The sequence below is a fragment of the Manis pentadactyla genome, chromosome 4 (assembly GCF_030020395.1).
Source record: "Manis pentadactyla isolate mManPen7 chromosome 4, mManPen7.hap1, whole genome shotgun sequence".
Classification (NCBI taxonomy): Eukaryota; Metazoa; Chordata; class Mammalia; order Pholidota; family Manidae; genus Manis; species Manis pentadactyla.
Window position 1 is genome coordinate 86691745 of NC_080022.1, and position 18213 is coordinate 86709957.

At 37.6% G+C, this 18213-nt stretch overlaps 1 protein-coding gene across 2 annotated transcripts in view; it reads right to left on the reverse strand.

Annotated features, from left to right (window-relative positions):
• Nucleotides 1–18213, reverse strand: part of DBT (dihydrolipoamide branched chain transacylase E2) — a 65799-nt gene that overhangs the window by 37491 nt on the left and 10095 nt on the right. For both annotated transcript variants that reach the window (XM_036883859.2, XM_057500467.1), the window contains one exon: nucleotides 8329–8404. In XM_036883859.2, coding sequence (XP_036739754.1) covers nucleotides 8329–8404 — 76 coding nt within the window. The remainder of the gene's footprint in view (nucleotides 1–8328; nucleotides 8405–18213) is intronic.

The window sequence follows — 18213 nt, forward strand, 5'->3', positions numbered from 1 at the left end:
ACTCTACAAGAAGATATGTCAAAGAAATAATCAATCTTCCCATGTTTTCTTCCACCTGCTACTTCTATAGCCTTTCTTCTTCCTTCCTAATTACAACCCTTAAATAGAATTCGTGCCTCATATCAAATTTACCGAGTATCATAATTCTTCCAAATGGTAAAGATACCTCAAGACAAATGCTGGGCATAGAAGCCACAGGGCATAAATCTGCAAAGAAGTAAAAAGCTAACCTTTTCAAACAATAAGGCTTCTCTCTCACTTACCAACTTTACATTTCCCTGTATGGCCCCGGAAGATGACTGGTTAGCCAGAGACGGGTAAGATTCCTCAAGGGAGGAACAACCTAAGACAGGCACAGTCACAGGGGGGCCATCAGGTGAGAAATTGGGGATCAACAGAGGTGAGGCTTAGAACCTCACCCCCCCTGTTCTGAGAGAAATCTTCTGCATATGTGGATGTTTTATTGCCCTTGTCTAGCTTGGATTAACACATAGTCTATAGGCACACACCTGATCGTCTACATTTGCTCTCTTACAACACTAAAGTATGTTTTCTACCTTTATCTTGTATCTACCTACCACTTCAGCATTTTATTAAAAATAATAATAATAAAGCGAGAAATGTGGTATCCACATATAAATCAAGTATAAAAATTAAATGAGTATTCATATTTGAACTGACTGTTTATAGTTCATAATGCATGAGCAAAACCAAAAGTTTCTGTGATGACTGCCCTTGTACTGTTCACCATGTAACTTATTCACTATGTAAGAATTTGTTCTCCATGTAAGAATTTGTTCGTTATGCTTCAGAAGATTGGAGACTTACGAAAATTAGGCTTGGGGTGGATTAATGATTGTTGATTGAGCATTGACTCCCCTATACAGAATTTTATTGTTGTTAACAACCATTTGATCAATAAATATGAGAGATGCCCTCACAACAACAACAAAAAAAGTATACACTTCCAATTGTAAAATAAATAAGTAACCGGGATGTAATGTATAGTATAAGGAATATAGTCAAAATATTGTAACAACTTGGTATGGTGATAGCTGGTACCTAGAATTATCATGTATATAAATGTTGAATCACTGTGTTGTACACCTGAAACTAATGTAATGTAATACTGTGTGTCAACTACCCTTCAATAAAAAATAATTATCTAAAAAAAAAAGAGATAAAGAATACCAATAAAGACAACTATATAGGTAAAAAGGCAGCACATATATATTTTGTTTGAAACCCTTTTTATTATATGTGATTTACAAGTGCATAAAGTAATACTTAAAAAACAGATGGGTTTATCATGGTTAAAGATGTAATACATATGACAAATTAGCAAAAAGGAGAAGAAAAAGAATGGAGCTATATAGTGGAGCCGAATTTTTTCACATTACTGTAACTAGGTTGTCATTAATCAAAATACATTGTTTCAGATTAACATTAATTATAGCTCAGGGCAATCACTAAGAAAATAACTTAAAAAACACATATGGAGTAAGAGAAACAAAGGAATTAAAATGGTACATTAGAAATATATATTTATCACAAAAGAATGCAATAATGAGAGAATACACCAACAATAAAAAAACACATAAAGCATATAGACAATAAATAGCAAATTGGCAGATGTGAATCTTACCTTATCCATAATTATATTAATTATAAATGGCTTACACACTCCAATAAAAAGGCAGAGATTGGCAGGATGGATTAAAAAACTGACCAATTATATTTTGCTTCAAAAGATATCTTTTTAGAATGAAAGACATGAACAGGTTGAAAGAAAAAGGATGGCAAAAGTTGTATCATGCAAACAGTAACCAAAAGAGAACTGGAGAAGCTATACTGATAACAGACAAAATAGACTTAAAGACAAAAACACATATAGAGTTTAAACTTTTGTTTTAGAACTTGGCAATAGCAAGTTCTAATTTTTTTAAGCCATAAGGTTTTTTTCTCCTTTAACCATAAGGATAAATAAGGTTTTTCTTTTCTTTAGCTATAAGGATAAATAAGGGTTTTTTTTCTTTAATTTTTTAATTAAGGTATTATTGATATACACTCGTATGAAGGTTTCACATGAAAAAACAATGTGGTTACTACATTTACCCATATTATCAAGTTCCCACCCATAACCCATTGCAGTCACTGTCCATCAGTGTAGTAAGATGTCACAGATTCACTGTTTGCCTTTTGTGTGCTACACTGTTTTCACCGTGACTCCTCACACCACATGTACTAAACATAATGCCCCCCAATCCTTATCTCCCTCCCACCCTCCCCGCCCTCCAACACCCCTCTGCTTTGGTAACTGCTAGTCCCTTCTTGGAGTCTGTGAGCCTGCTGCTGTTTTGTTCCTTCAATGTTGCTTCATTGTTATACTCCACAAACAAGAGAAATCAATTGGCACTTGTCTTTCTCTGCCTGGCTTATTTCACTGAGCATAATATCATCCAGCTTCTTCCATGTTGGTGCAAAAGGTAGGATTTGTTCCTTTATTATGGCTGAATAGTATTCCATTGTGTATATGTACCACCACTTCTTTATCCATTCATCTACTGATGGACACTTAGGTTACTTCCATATCATGGCTATTGTAAATAGTGCTGTGATAAACATAGGGGTGCATATGTCTTTTTGAATCTGAGAACTTGTATTCTTTGAGTAAATTCCAAGGAGTGGGATTCCTGGGTGAAATGGTGTTTCTATTTTTAGATTGTGAGGAACCTCCATATTGCTTTCCATAATGGTTGAACTAGCTTACATTCACACCAGCAGTGCAGGAGGGTTCCCCTATCTCTGCATACACACCAGCACTTGTTTTAAGTTTTTGATGCCGGCCGTCCCTACTGGTGTGAGGTGATATCTCATTGTGGTTTTAATTTGCATTTTCCTGATGATTAGTGATGTGGAGAAACTTTTCATGTGTCTGTTGGCCATCTGAATTTCTTTGGAGAATTGTCTCTTCATATCCTCCATGCATTTTTTTATTAGGGTTATTTGCTTTTTGTGTGTTGAGGCATGTGAGTTCTTTATATATTTGGGATGTTAATCCCTTGTCGGATATGTCATTTACTAATATATTCTCCCATACTGTACGATGCCTTTTTGTTCTGTTGATGGTGACCTTTGCCATACAAAAAATTTTTTAATTTGAGGTAGTCCCATGTGTTCATTTTTGCTTTTGTTCCCCTTTCTCGAGGAGATGCATTCAGGAAGAAGTTGCTCACGTTTATATTTAGGAGATTTTTGCCCTTGTTGTTTTCTAAGAGTTTTATGGTTTCATGACTTACATTCGATCCATTTTGAGTTTACTTTTGTGTATGGGGTTAAACAACAATCCAGTTTCATTGTCTTGCATGTAGCTGTCCAGTTTTGCCAACACCAGCTGTTGAAGAGGCTGTCATTTCCCCATTGTATGTCCATGGCTTCTTTATCTTATAGTAATTGACCATATATGGTTGAGTTTATATCTGGGCTCTCTAGTCTGTTCCATTGGTCTATGGTTCTGTTCTTGTGCCAGTACCAAATTGTCTTGATGACTGTGGCTTTGTAGCAGAGCTTGAAGTTGGAGAGCATAATCCCCCCAGTTTTATTCTTCCTTCTCAGGATTGCTTTGGCTATTTGGGGTCTTGTGCGGTTCCATATGAATTTTAGAATGATTTGCTCTAGTTCATTGAAAAATGCTGTTGGTATTTTGACAGAAATTGCATTGAATTTATAGATTGCTTTAGGCAGGATGGTCATTTTGACAGTATTAATTCTTCCTATCCATGAGCACAGGATGAACTGCCATTAATTGTTATCTTCTCTAATTTCTCTCATGAGTGTCTTTTAGTTTTCAGAGTATAGGTCTTTCACTTCCTTGGTTAGGTTTATTCCAAGGTATTTTATTCTTTCTGATGCAATTGTGAATGGAATTGTTTTCCTGATTTCTCTTTCTGCTAGTTCATCGTTAGTGTATAGGAATGCAACAGATTTCTGTGTATTAATTTTGTATCCTGCAATGTTACTGAATTCAGATATTAGTTCTGGTAGTTTTGTAACTTGGGAAGAATGTGTACTCTGCTGCTTTTGGGTGTAGAGTTTCTGTAGATGTCTGTTAGGTCCATCTGTTCTAATGTGTTATTCAGTGCCTCTGTCTCCTTACTTAATTTCTGTCTGGTTGATTTGACCTTTGGAGTGAGTGGAGTGTTGAAGTCTCCTAGAATGAATGCATTGCATTCTATATCCCCTTTAAATTCTGTTAGTATTTGTTTCACATATGTAGGTGCTGCTATGTTGAGTGCACAGACATTTATAATGGTTATATCTTCTTGTTGGATTTAACCCTTTATCATTATGTAATGTCCTTCTTTGTCTCTTGTGACTTTCTTTGTTTTGAAGTCTATTTTGTCTGATACTAGTACTGCAACTCCTGCTTTTTTCTCCCTATTAGTTGCATGAAATATCTTTTTCCATCCCTTCACTTTTAGTCTGTGTATGTCTTTGGGTTTAAAGTGAGTCTCTTGTAGGCAGCCTACAGATGGGTTTGTTTTTTTATTCATTTAGTGTCTCTATGTCTTTTGATTGGTGCATTCAGACAATTTACATTTAGGGTGATTATTGATTGGTATGTATTTATTGCCATTGGAGGCTTCAGATTCGTGATTACCAAAGGTTCAAGGTTAACTTCATTACTATCTGAGAGTCTAACTGAACTCACTTAGTATGCTATTACAAACACAATCTAATGGTTGTTTTTTCCCCCTCCTTCATTCTTTATATATTAGGTATCATATACTGTACTTTTTGTCTATCCCTTGATTGATTTTGGATTTTGCATTTGCTTAGTAATTAACTGTTCTACTTTCTTTACTGTAGTTTTATTACCTCTGGCGACAGCTACTAAACTTAGGAACTCTTCCATCTATAGCATTCCCTCCAATGTACACTGTAGAGACGGTTTGTGGGAGGTAAATTCTCTCAGCTTTTGCTTATCTGGAAATTGTTTAATCCCTCCTTCAAACTTAAATGATCATCTTGCCAGATAAAGTATTCTTGGTTCAAGGCCCTTCTACATCATTGCATTAAATATATCATGCCATTTCCTTCTGGCCTATAAGGTTTCTGCTGAGAATTCTGATGATAGGCTGATGGGCTTTCCTTTGTATGTGATCTTATTTCTCTCTCTGGCTGCTTTTACTAGTCTGCCCTTATCCTTGATCTTTGTCATTTTAATTACTATATGTCTTGGTGTTGTCTTCCTTGGGTCCCTTGTGTTGGGAGATCTGTGCACTTCCATGGCCTGAGAGACTACCTCCTTCCCCAGATTGGGGAAGATTTCAGTAATTACGTCCTCAAAGACACTTTCTATCCCTTTTTCTCTCTCTTCTTCTCATATCCTTATAATGCTAATATTTTACTGTTTGGATTGGTCACACAGTTTTCTCAATATTCTTACATTCTTAAGAGATCCTTTTTTCTCTCTGTGCCTCAGCTTCTTTGTATTCCTCTTTTCTAATTTCTATTTCATTTATTGTCTCCTCCACCATATGAAACCTGCCTTTAAAACCTTCCATTGTATGTTTCATTTCTGGTACTGTGTTCCATAATGATTGGATCTCTTACTGGAAGTCATTCCATGAGTTATTGAATATTTTTCTCTAACTCCATGACCATGTTCATGATTTTTATTTTGAAATCTCTTTCAGGAAGATTCATGAGATCAGTTTCATTTGACTCTTTCTCTGGTGTATGTATGATTTTGCTTTGAACCAGGTTCCTTTGACATTTCATATTTGCATATGGCACCTCTTGTGCCCAGAAGCTCTATTATCTGGAGCTCGTGAGCCCCTGGAGCAATGTCGGGGGTTGCAGGGGAGCGGTGTTGTTGCCTGGGGGTAGGAAAGGGCTGTTTCCTGCTACCCGGCTGCTAAGCCTGTCTCTACTTACAGAACCAGTGGGCCAAGCACACAGATATAAGCCTTTATTCTTTGTGTTTTTAGCTAGTGGAGGCGGGGCTTTCCTTTGGCTGGCCTAACACTAGGATAGTGTTTGCTGGTTTACGAGCCAGGTGGGGCTGGCCAGGAGGAAAGCACAGCAGGCCATGTATAAAGGGGCGGGGCCTTGGAGGAGCTGCGTAGCCAGCCAGGGGGCTGGAGTGCCTGAAGATTGTGGAAGTTCCCAAGCTGCTGGGCAGAGTGCACCCATACAATTTTGTCTTCCTGTCCTTTCTCCTGAGCAGTAAGCTCTGTGCAATCCTTGCCCTTTTAGCAGCCCTCTTGCTGTTAGGAAGTGTCTCAGACTGCCCATCTTTCTTCTGTCCCAGAGCAGCCGGATATGGATCCCTGCTTTCCACAAGCGGCTGAAATCTCAGTCTCTTCAGGTATTCTGCCTGTCTTAGCTTTCCAACCCCCTAATCACAAGAACACCATTAAATGTAGGTTTGTGCTCCCAGAGCAGATCTCCAGAGTAGGTGTTCAGCAGTCCCAGGCCTCCACTCACTCCCTGGTCCGTTTCTCTTCCTCTTGCTGGTGAGCTGGGGTGGGGGAAGGGCTTGGGTCTAGTCGGGCCACGGCTTTGGTATGGTACCCTGTTCCATAAGGTTTATTCTTTTCTCCAGATGTATGCAGTTTGGCGCGGCCTCTTTCCTGATGCTTTTTCAGGATTAGTTGCATTAATTATATTTTCATATTGTATGTGATTTTAGTAGGAAGCCTCTGTCTCACCTCTCACACCACCATCTTTAATCCCAAATAAGATTTTATTGACACTTATACAAACCCAATTCTGCTAATTTTTAGGCTTCTTTACATATTCAAATTTCTATTCTCATGTTCTATTCTATAGGACAGAACTCTGCTTTTTAGCAGTTAAGAGCTATACTACATATATACATATATATATATATATACATACACATATACATATATATACACACACACAGATATATACATATACACACATATATAGTACATATAGTGTGTGTGTGTATATATATATATGTATTATATATTTTTTCCTTGAGTTCCTTTATGTTTATAGATATTAAGTTAGAAAAAAATATTAAGTTAATATAGATATTAAGTCACAGAATTCAAGAATGCTCTTAGTATTTCTTAAAGAACTTCTGAAGAACTTGCATCAAATTATTTATTTCTCATGTAAAGAATGATTAGATTTCATTAGGAATGAAATTATCTCCTTTTTCAAGAGCTTTAAAGCTCTGTATTAAGCTTATGAATCTAGAGAATTAATAAGAAGTAGAAATTAAGAAATGTTAAATAAAAGTTGAAAATCTAGAAAGAATAGTCTTGGTAGGAAGATATCAATAACTTAAATATACATGGTATTTGTAGAATTTAAAGGCATTTTCTATATAATACATTAGTTGATCCTTTCACTACCCCATGTGAGATGGCAGAATAAGTACTATTACCCTCATTTTACACATTAGGTAGGGACCAAATGAGTCAAGGGTAAGACCACTAAGTTTCAGAGTCAGTCTCTACTGATTTAAAGTCCCTTGCTCTTCCCTTAATCCAACAATGAGACTAAGGCATATTTATGTTGTTACTGTTCTTTTCTAACTTACAAAGCAATAATGACAACTGTAGGAAAGAATGCTCAGATAGCTGAATCATATTGTTAAAAGGTTCTTTAATACTATTAAAACTATGGTAGAGAGAATCTATTTCCTCATCTTAATTGCTACTTCTAGAAACTTTAAAAAATTAGTTCAGTACCCAGACATGACTCTTTTCTTCCAGAACAGGGACAGAAAGATGGCTAAAGCAGTAAAGAGCTTTTTATTTTTGTTTCAAGCCTCCATTGAACATTTTTTAATCTTTACAAAAATTATTTTTTGATTCATACCTTTTGGTATTATATTTTAACCTTATCTAAAAATATAGGTAATGGTAAGTCAAATGTACTTGGATTTTTACTAAAGTCATTTTCAGTCAAATAGACAGCTTAGACCACATGATGATTTTAAGATAGTTTGAAGTTCATAAATAATAAATGTTTTTCAAAACACATAGTCATATCGGGTTAATGTCTTTTACAGCCTAATTTCTCTTTTTTAGCTGATGCGAGGGGTGGGCAGTGAAAAAGTTTTTAAGAAGAAAAATAATTCTTAATATATTATAATGAATAAAATGCCATGATGTATGATGAATTGTGTCACCAGCATATTGGCAACATAAACCAGTTATACCTTATTGGTTTAAAAAAACATTATTATGTTACAGAAAGAAGTTTATCAATGTAAATAGATACCTACTGATTTTTATTGAAATAATTTTTGTATTTACATCAAAAAATTTCAGGATAACTTACCATTCTTTAACAGTTACTTCTCTAATTCCTTCTCCAATGTCTGAGAGTTTGAACTGGACAATCTGTCCCTGCAGAACTTCAAAGACAAAAGAGAAATGACCTCATTAAGTATGTAATATATTGATAATAGATGCTTTTAATCTAAAATTAGAAGATATTCCCAAGCAGAGACGGAGATTATTCCATTTTACAAAGAAAAGAAGTACTCATAATTTTTTAAAGTGTAAGTATTATTAGTAATCATCAAAGATTTAAGTAAATTATTCAGTGACACAGACCTACTGACACTGCTAAAGACCTTATATTTTACAACTTCCAAAATGATGTTCTTTACAAGGGCAAAGAAGGCCCTTCTGACAAATGAGATTTCGAAACAATACTAATGAACAGAAAATAGAACAAGATGTTGTACAAAGGGAGACCCAGCTGGATCTCCTTGTTGTAAGTCATAAAACTATAATAACCTTAACAACCTGCTCTTGGATCTTTTTTGACCTCATATAACTATGCTTTTTCTTAATGGCTAAAGATCAGGCAGATCCATATCTAGAAGACTTGATGGAAAATTCTTATTTTCTCAATATATGTTCTGCCAATATATCATTAAATTTTATAGTATTATCTCTTTCCGTTTTTTTTACCTCTTTTCAAATTTCTACCCCCTTCTTACAACACTTATATACAAATGATAATTTGTAGTAATTATTCTCAAGAGAGAAAGCATTTCTGATCAGTAGAGATTATGTATGGATCCTCTCACTGTTCCAGGTTAACAAATGGCTCTGATTTAAGAGTGCTCCTCTGTCTGTTAATTAGACTGCTATTAATCAAAATAGCTCATAAAATACACAAACCAATTAAGGTAGTAAAATTTTCTTTAATAAATAGGAGGACATAAGCTAGTAGTTAAGAAATACAAAATACACTTTTTATATGGAGGTATTAGGTACCTTGTTTGCTCTTTAGTTAGTTGGGCTCTCTCTAGTTTGCTGCTATAGTATAAACTGGAACCTTTCTGAAAAAATAGTTTGGTGTTAAATATCAAAAGTCTTAAAAAAACTTTATCATATTTGACTCAATAAGTAATTCTACATTTAAGATTTTTTTTCCCCTGAGAAAATAAAGATATACACAAAGATTTGCGCTCAAGAATAGTTACCATGGATTTGTAATGAAGACTTGGAAGCCAATCTAAGTCACCAAAAACTGACATGAAAGTAGATTATGCCACCCATATACAAAGCAGTAACTATGGAAGGAACAACAAGTATAAGAGCATGGAAGCAGGATAGTACACAGCATGGTTAGAGAATAACAGTTCTAAATGTGGCAAGAAATCAGGCCAGAGTTAAAAGGCTTTATGTACCAAGCTGAGGTAGGGTGTTTGGAATTTATCCAAAAAAGTCATCAGGAGAAAGTATAAATAATAAGGTCATAAATTCAATTCTTTGCAGCTGGTCCTAAAAAAGGTAGAGTCTATTTTACCACTACTTAAATCTATGCTGGCCTGTGACATGCTTTGACCAATAGAATGTAGCAGAATTTAAGTTGTACAAGATCTGGAGCCTAGGCCTCAAAGGCCCTCAAAGCTTTTTCTACCTTCTCCCTCTTGGAATGCGGTCTTGAAATCCCCATGTAAGGAAGCTCATCTATTCTACTGGAGTATGTGAGAGGCCATGTGGAGGGGAACTGAGATGCCCCAATTGAAAAGCAGTACCAGGGTGGAGCCAACATGGCGGCGTGAGTAGGACAGTGGGAATCTCCTCCCAAAAACATATATACTTTTGACAATACAGCAAACACAAGTAGCCCTAAAAGAGAGACCAGAAGACGCAGGACAGTGGCCAGACTGCAGCTACACCAGCGAGAACCCAGCGACTGGTGAAAGGGGTAAGATACAAGCCCCGGCACGGCGGGACCCGAGCGCCCCTCCCCCCAGCTCCCGGCGGGAGAACAATAGGCAGAGCGGGAGGGAGACGGAGCCCAGGACTGCTGAACACCCAGCCCCAGCCATCCGGGCCAGAGCGCAGACACAGTACGTGCCCAGGGGGCCGTGGATACTGGGGGAACAGGGAGTAAGACCTCTGAGCGGGTGCCGAAGCTGATGCCCCTGTGACAAAGAAAAGCGGGGGCTTTTTGAAAGTCTTAAAGGGACAGGGACTTAACAGCTTGACGGAAACAACCCAGGTCACAGTACAGCAGCTGGAAACTACAGGGAAAACCGGGTGCACTAACCCCCTGGGCAACAGCTCTGAGACGCCTCACGGAGGCAAACAGTCAAGCAGCCCCCCCATCCATCACCCCACCGGGCGCTGCGAAAGCAGAGAAGCAGCCTGAGACAAATTCCGCCCACAGAAAGGGAAATTTCTCCCTTCCGGCCAGGCAAGACACAAAGAACCACTCTACACGCAATTACCCAACACAAGCCACTAGGGGTCGCAGTTGTCCCAGTAAAGAAAGGCCAGTAGCAAGTGAAAATTTTGGCCCTCCCAGCTGACAGTCAATAGCACCTGTCAACATGAAAAGGCAAAAAAATATGATCCAGACAAGACTAACCCAGACAGCTTCAGCATCTGCTACATCTTCCCCTGAGAAGGAATCTGGGGAGATAGATTTAGCCAGTCTTCCTGAAAAAGAATTCAAAACAAAAGTCATAACCATGCTGATGGACTTGCAGAGAAATATGCAAGAACTAAGGAAGGAGAATTCAGAAATAAAACAAGCTCTGGAAGGACTTCAAAACAGAATGGACGAGATGCAAGAGACCATTAATCGACTAGAGAACAGAGAACAGGAACGCAGAGAAGCTGATGCAGAGAGAGATAAAAGGATCTCCAGGAATGAAAGAATTTTAAGAGAGCTGAGTGACCAATCGAAAAGAAACAATATAAGAATTACAGGTATTCCAGAAGAAGTAGAGAGAGAAAAGGGGATAGAAAATGTCTTTGAAGAAATAATTGCTGAAAATTTCCCCAAACTAGGGGAAGAAATGGCCTCTCAGACCATAGAGGTACACAGAACTCCCATGACAAGGGATCCAAGGAGGGCAACACCAAGACACATAATAATTAAAATGGCAAAGATCAAACACAAGGACAAAATATTACAGGCAGCCAGAGAGAAAAAAAAGGTTACCTACAAAGGAAAACCCATCAGGCTATCATCAGACTTCTCAACAGAAACCCTACAGGCCAGAAGAGAATGGCATGATATACTTAATGCAATGAAACAGAAGGGCCTCGAACCAAGACTACTGTATCCAGCACGAATATCATTTAAATATGAAGGAGGGATTAAACAATTCCCAGACAAGCAAAAGTTGAGGGAATTTGCCTCCCACAAACCACCTCTACAGGGCATCCTACAGGGACTGCTCTAGATGGGAGCACTCCTAAAAAGAGCACACAACAAAACACCCAACATATGAAGAAGGGAGGAGGAGGAATAAGAAGGGAGAGAAATAAAGAATCATCAGACTGTGTTTATAATAGCTCAACAAGCGAGTTAAGTTAGACAGTAAGATAGTAAAGAAGCTCACCCTAAACCTTTGGTAACCACAAACTTAAAGCCTGCAATGGCAATAAATTCATACCTTTCAATAATCACCCTAAATGTAAATGGACTGAATGCACCAATCAAAAGACACAGAGTAATAGAATGGATAAAAAAGCAAGATCCATCCATATGCTGCTTACAAGAGACTCACCTCAAACCCAAAGATGCGCACAGACTTAAAGTCAAGGGATGGAAAAAGATATTTCAAGCAAACAAGAGAGAGAAGAAAGCAGGTGTTGCAATTCTGGTATCAGACAAAACAGACTTCAAAAAAAAGAAAGTAACAAAAGACAAAGAAAGACATTACATAATGATAAAGGACTCAGTCCATCAAGAGGATATAACCATTATAAATATATATGCACCCAATACAGGAGCACCAACATACCTGAAACAAATATTAATAGAACTAAAGGAGGAAATAGAATGCAATGCATTCATTCTAGGAGACTTCAACACACCACTCACTCCAAAGGACAGATCCACCAGACAGAAAATAAGTAAGGACACAGAGGCACTGAACAACACACTAGAACAGATGGACCTAATAGACATCTACAGAACTCTACATCCAAAAGCAACAGGATACACATTCTTCTCAAGTGCACATGGAACATTCTCCAGAATAGACCACGTACTAGGACACAAAAAGAGCCTCAGTAAATTCCAAAAGATTGAAACCCTACCAACCAACTTTTCAGACCACAAAGGCATTAAACTAGAAATAAACTGTTCAAAGAAAGCAAAAAGGCTCACAAACACATGGAGGCTAAACAACACGCTCCTAAATAATCAATGGATCAATGACCAAATCAAAATGGAGATCCAGCAATATATGGAAACAAATGACAACAACAACACAAAGCCCCAACTTCTGTGGGACACAGCAAAAGCAGTCTTAAGAGGAAAGTATATAGCAATCCAAACATATTTAGAAAAGGAAGAGCAATCCCAAATGAACGGTCTAATGTCACAACTATCGAAATTGGAAAAAGAAGAACAAATGAGGCCTAAGGTCAGCAGAAGGAGGGACATAATAAAGATCAGAGAAGAAATAAATAAAATTGAGAAGAATAAGACAATAGCAAAAATCAATGAAACCAAGAGCTGGTTCTTCGAGAAAATAAACAAAATAGATAAGCCTCTAGCCAGACTTATTAAGAGGAAAAGAGAGTCAACACAAATCAACAGTATCAGAAACGAGAAAGGAAAAATCACGACGGACCCCGCAGAAATACAAAGAATTATTAGAGACTACTATGAAAACCTATATGCTAACAAACTGGGAAACATAGGAGAAATGGACAACTTCCTAGAAAAATACAACCTTCCAAGACTGACCCAAAAAGAAACAGAAAATCTAAACAGACCAATTACCAGCAATGAAATTGAAGCGGTAATCAAAAAACTACCAAAGAACAAAACCCCCGGGCCAGATGGATATACCTCGGAATTTTATCAGACATACAGGGAAGACATAATACCCGTTCTCCTTAAAGATTCCAAGAAATAGAAGAGGAGGGGATACTCCCAAACTCATTCTATGAAGCTAACATCACCCTAATACCAAAACCAGGCAAAGACCCCACCAAAAAATAAAACTACAGACCAATATCCCTGATGAACGTACATGCAAAAATACTCAACAAAATTTTAGCAAACCGAATTCAAAAATACATCAAAGCCATCGTACACCATGACCAAGTGGGATTCATCCCAGGGATGCAAGGATGGCACAACATTCGAAAGTCCATCAATATCATCCACCACATCAACAAAAAGAAAGACAAAAACCACATGATCATCTCCATAGATGCTGAAAAAGCATTTGACAAAGTTCAACATCCATTCATGATAAAAACTCTCAGCAAAATGGGAATAGAGGGCAAGTACCTCAACATAATAAAGGCCATCTATGAAAAACCCACAGCCAACATTATATTGAATAGCGAGAAGCTGAAAGCATTTCCGCTGAGATCGGGAACTAGACAGGGATGCCCACTCTCCCCACTGTTATTTAACATAGTACTGGAGGTCCTAGCCACGGCAATCAAACAAAACAAAAAAATACAAGGAATCCAGATTGGCAAAGAAGAAGTCAAACTGTCACTATTTGCAGATGACATGATACTGTACGTAAAAAACCCTAAAGACTCCACCCCAAAACTACTAGAACTGCTATCGGAATACAGCAAAGTTGCAGGATACAAAATCAACACACAGAAATCTGTGGCTTTCCTATATACCAACAATGAACCAACAGAAAGAGAAATCAGGAAAACAACTCCATTCACAATTGCATTAAAAAAAATAAAATACCTAGGAATAAACCTAACCAAAGAAGTGAAAGACTTATATTCTGAAAACTACAAGTCGCTCTTAAAAGAAATTAAAGGGGACACTAACAGATGGAAACGCATCCCATGCTCATGGCTAGGAAGAATTAATATCGTCAAAATGGCCATCCTGCCCAAAGCAATATACAGATTTGATGCAATCCCTATGAAACTACCAGCAACATTCTTCAATGAACTGGAACAAATAGTTCAAAAATTCATATGGAACCACCAAAGACCCCGAATAGCCAAAGCAATCCTGAGAAAGAAGAATAAAGTAGGGGGGATCTCACTCCCCAACTTCAAGCTCTATTATAAAGCCATAGTAATCAAGACAATTTGGTACTGGCACAAGAACAGAGCCACAGACCAATGGAACAGACTAGACAATCCAGACATTAACCCAGACATATATGGTCAATTAATATTTGATAAAGGAGCCATGGACATACAATGGCAAAATGACAGTCTCTTCAACAGATGGTGCTGGCAAAACTGGACAGCTACATGTAGGAGAATGAAACTGGACCATTGTCTAACCCCATATACAAAAGTAAACTCAAAATGGATCAAAGACCTGAATGTAAGTCACGAAACCATTAAACTCTTGGAAGAAAACATAGGCACAAACCTCTTAGACATAAACATGAGTGACCTCTTCTTGAACATATCTCCCCGGGCAAGGAAAACAACAGCAAAAATGAACAAGTGGGACTATATTACGCTGAAAAGCTTCTGTAGAGCAAAAGACACCATCAATAGAACAAAAAGGATCCCTACAGTATGGGAGAATATATTTGAAAATGACACATCCGATAAAGGCTTGACGTCCAGAATATATAAGGAGCTCACACGCCTCAACAAACAAAAAACAAATAACCCAATTAAAAAATGGGCAGAGGAACTGAACAGACAGTTCTCCAAAAAAGAAATACAGATGGCCAACAGACACATGAAAAGATGCTCCACATCGCTAATTATCAGAGAAATGCAAATTAAAACTATAATGAGGTATCACCTCACACCAGTAAGGATGGCTGCCATCCAAAAGACAAACAACAACAAATGTTGGCGAGGCTGTGGAGAAAGGGGAACCCTCCTACACTGCTGGTGGGAATGTAAACTTGTTCAACCATTGTGGAAAGCAGTATGGAGGTACATCAAAATGCTCAAAATAGAAATACCATTTGACTCAGGAATTCCACTTCTAGGAATTTACCCTAAGAATGCAGCAATCAAGTATGAGAAAGACCAATGTACCCCTATGTTTATCGCAGCACTATTTACAATAGCCAAGAATTGGAAGCAACCTAAATGTCCATCGATAGATGAATGGATAAAGAAGATGTGGTACATATACACAATGGAATACTACTCAGCCATAAGAAAAGGGCAAATCCAACCATTTGCAGCAACATGGATGGAGCTGGAGGGTATTATGCTAAGTGAAACAAGCCAAGCAGAGAAAGAGAAATACCAAATGATTTCACTCATCTGTGGAATATAAGAACAAAGGAAAAACTGAAGGAACAAAACAGAAACAGAATCACAGAACTCAAGAATGGACTAACAGGTACCAAAGGGAAAGGGACTGGGGAGGATGGGTGGGTAGGGAGGGATAAGGGGGGGCAGAAAAAGAAGGGTATTAAGATTAGCATCCATAGCGGGGTGGGAGAAAGGGGAGGGCTGTACAACACAGAGAAGACAAGTAGTGATTCTACAACAGTTTGCTACGCTGATGGACAGTGACTGTAAAGGAGTATATAGGGAGGACCTGGTATAGGGGAGAGCCTAGTAAACAAAGTATTCGTCATGTAAGTGTAGATTAATGATTTAAAAAAAAAGCAGTTCCTATGTGGTGACCTCTAATGAGTTCTACACAATGATATAAAGGGCATATAAAAGTGTAGGCAAAGGGTCTGTTTGTGTTTATACAGAGGATCAAAGCCTAATTTGGCTACCCCGAAAATGAACTAAGAAACGATATGAAAAAGAACTTCCAACATCAGCACTCTTGGGAAGACTCATGACAGAAGATGATCAGCAAAAAAAGAAAACTCCAACAAAGATCCACGCACTGTCACAGGTGTAGATGCACTCATCCCACCAGTTCCTGGACTTGCCATGGGAATGATGAAGGAGATATCTAAGCTGGCCTGTGCATACAGTAAAACAACAAATTGGACTGGATCTATACTGTTGGAACTCAACCAAGAATTAGGAGAAGTGCAAATTGTAGCACTCCAAAATCTTACAACCACAGACTATTTATCGTTAAAAGAACATATGGGATATGAACAGTCCCCAGGAATGGGTTGTTCTAGTTTATCTGAATTCTCTCAGACTGTTTAAGTTCAGTCGGACAATATCCACCATATCATAGATAAGTTTTCACAAATGCCTAAGGTGCCTAACTGGTTTTCTTGGTTTCACTGGAGATGGCTGGTAATTACAGGTATGCTTTGGTTAGGTAACTATATTCCTATTATGTTAATGTGTGTGCACAATTTAATTAGTAGTTTAAAACCTATCCATGCTGAAGTTACTCTACAAGAAGATATGTCAAAGAAATAATCAATCTTCCCAGGTTTTCTTCTGCCTGCTACTTCTATAGCTTTTCTTCTTCGTACCTAATCACAACCTTTAAATAGAACTCGTGCCACATGTCGAATTTACCGAGTATCATAATTCTTCCAAGTGGTAAAGACACCTCAAGACAAATGCTGGGCATAGAAGCCACAGGGCATAAATATACAAAGAAGTAAAAAGCTAACCTTTTCAAACAATAAGGCTTCTCTCTCACTTACCAACTTAACATTTCCCTGTATGGCCCCGGAAGATGACTGGTTAGCCAGAGACGGGTAAGATTCCTCAAGGGAGGAACAACCTAAGACAGGCACAGTCGCAGGGGGCCATCTGGTGAGAAAATGGGGAGCAGCAGAGGTGAGGCTTAGAACCTCCCCCCTCATGTTCTGAGAGAAATCTTCTGCATACATGGATGTTTATTGCCCTCGTCTAGCTCGGATTAACACATAGTCTACAGGCACACACCTGATCATCTACATTTGCGCTCTTACAACACTAAACTCTGTTTTCTACCTTTATCTCGTATCTACCTACCACTTCAGCATTTTATTAAAAATAATAATAATAGAGAAATGTGGTGTCCACATATAAATCAAGTTTAAAAAATCAAATGAATATTCATATTTGGACTGTGTATAGTTCATAATGCATGAGCAAAACAGAAAGCTTCTGTGATGACTGCCCTTGCACTGCTCACCATGTAACTTATTCACTATGTAAGAATTTGTACTCCATGTAAGAATTTGTTCGTTATGCATCAGAAGATTGGAGACTGACGAAAATTAGGCTTGGGGTGGATTAATGATTGTGCATTGAGTATTGACCCCCCTATACAGAAATTTATTGTGGTTAACAACTATTTGATCAATAAATATGAGAGATGCCCTCACAAAATATATATATATATTATATATATATATAATATATATATATATATATATATATATAAAAACACACTTCCAATTGTAAAATAAATAAGTAACCGGGATGTAATGTATAGCATAAGGAATATAGTCAAAATATTGTAACAACTTGGTATGGTGATAGCTGGTACCTAGAATTATCATGTATATAAATGTTGAATCACTGTGTTGTACACCTGAAACTAATGTAATGTAATACTGTTGTCAATTACCCTTCAATAAAAAAAAAAAAAGAAAAGCAGTACCAACTGTCAGATATGTGAGTAAGACCATCTTAGACCTTTCAGCCCACATCATCCTTTACCAAATACAGTCACATTACTGAACCCAGGCAAAACCAGCAGAGTAACCACCCAGCCAACACCCAGAATACTGAGAAATAACAAATAATTGTTGCTTTAAGCCACTAAGTTGTGGAGAGGGCTCTTATTCAGTAATAATTAACTGATAGGGAGTCTCACTCAACTGCAATTTCAGATATATAA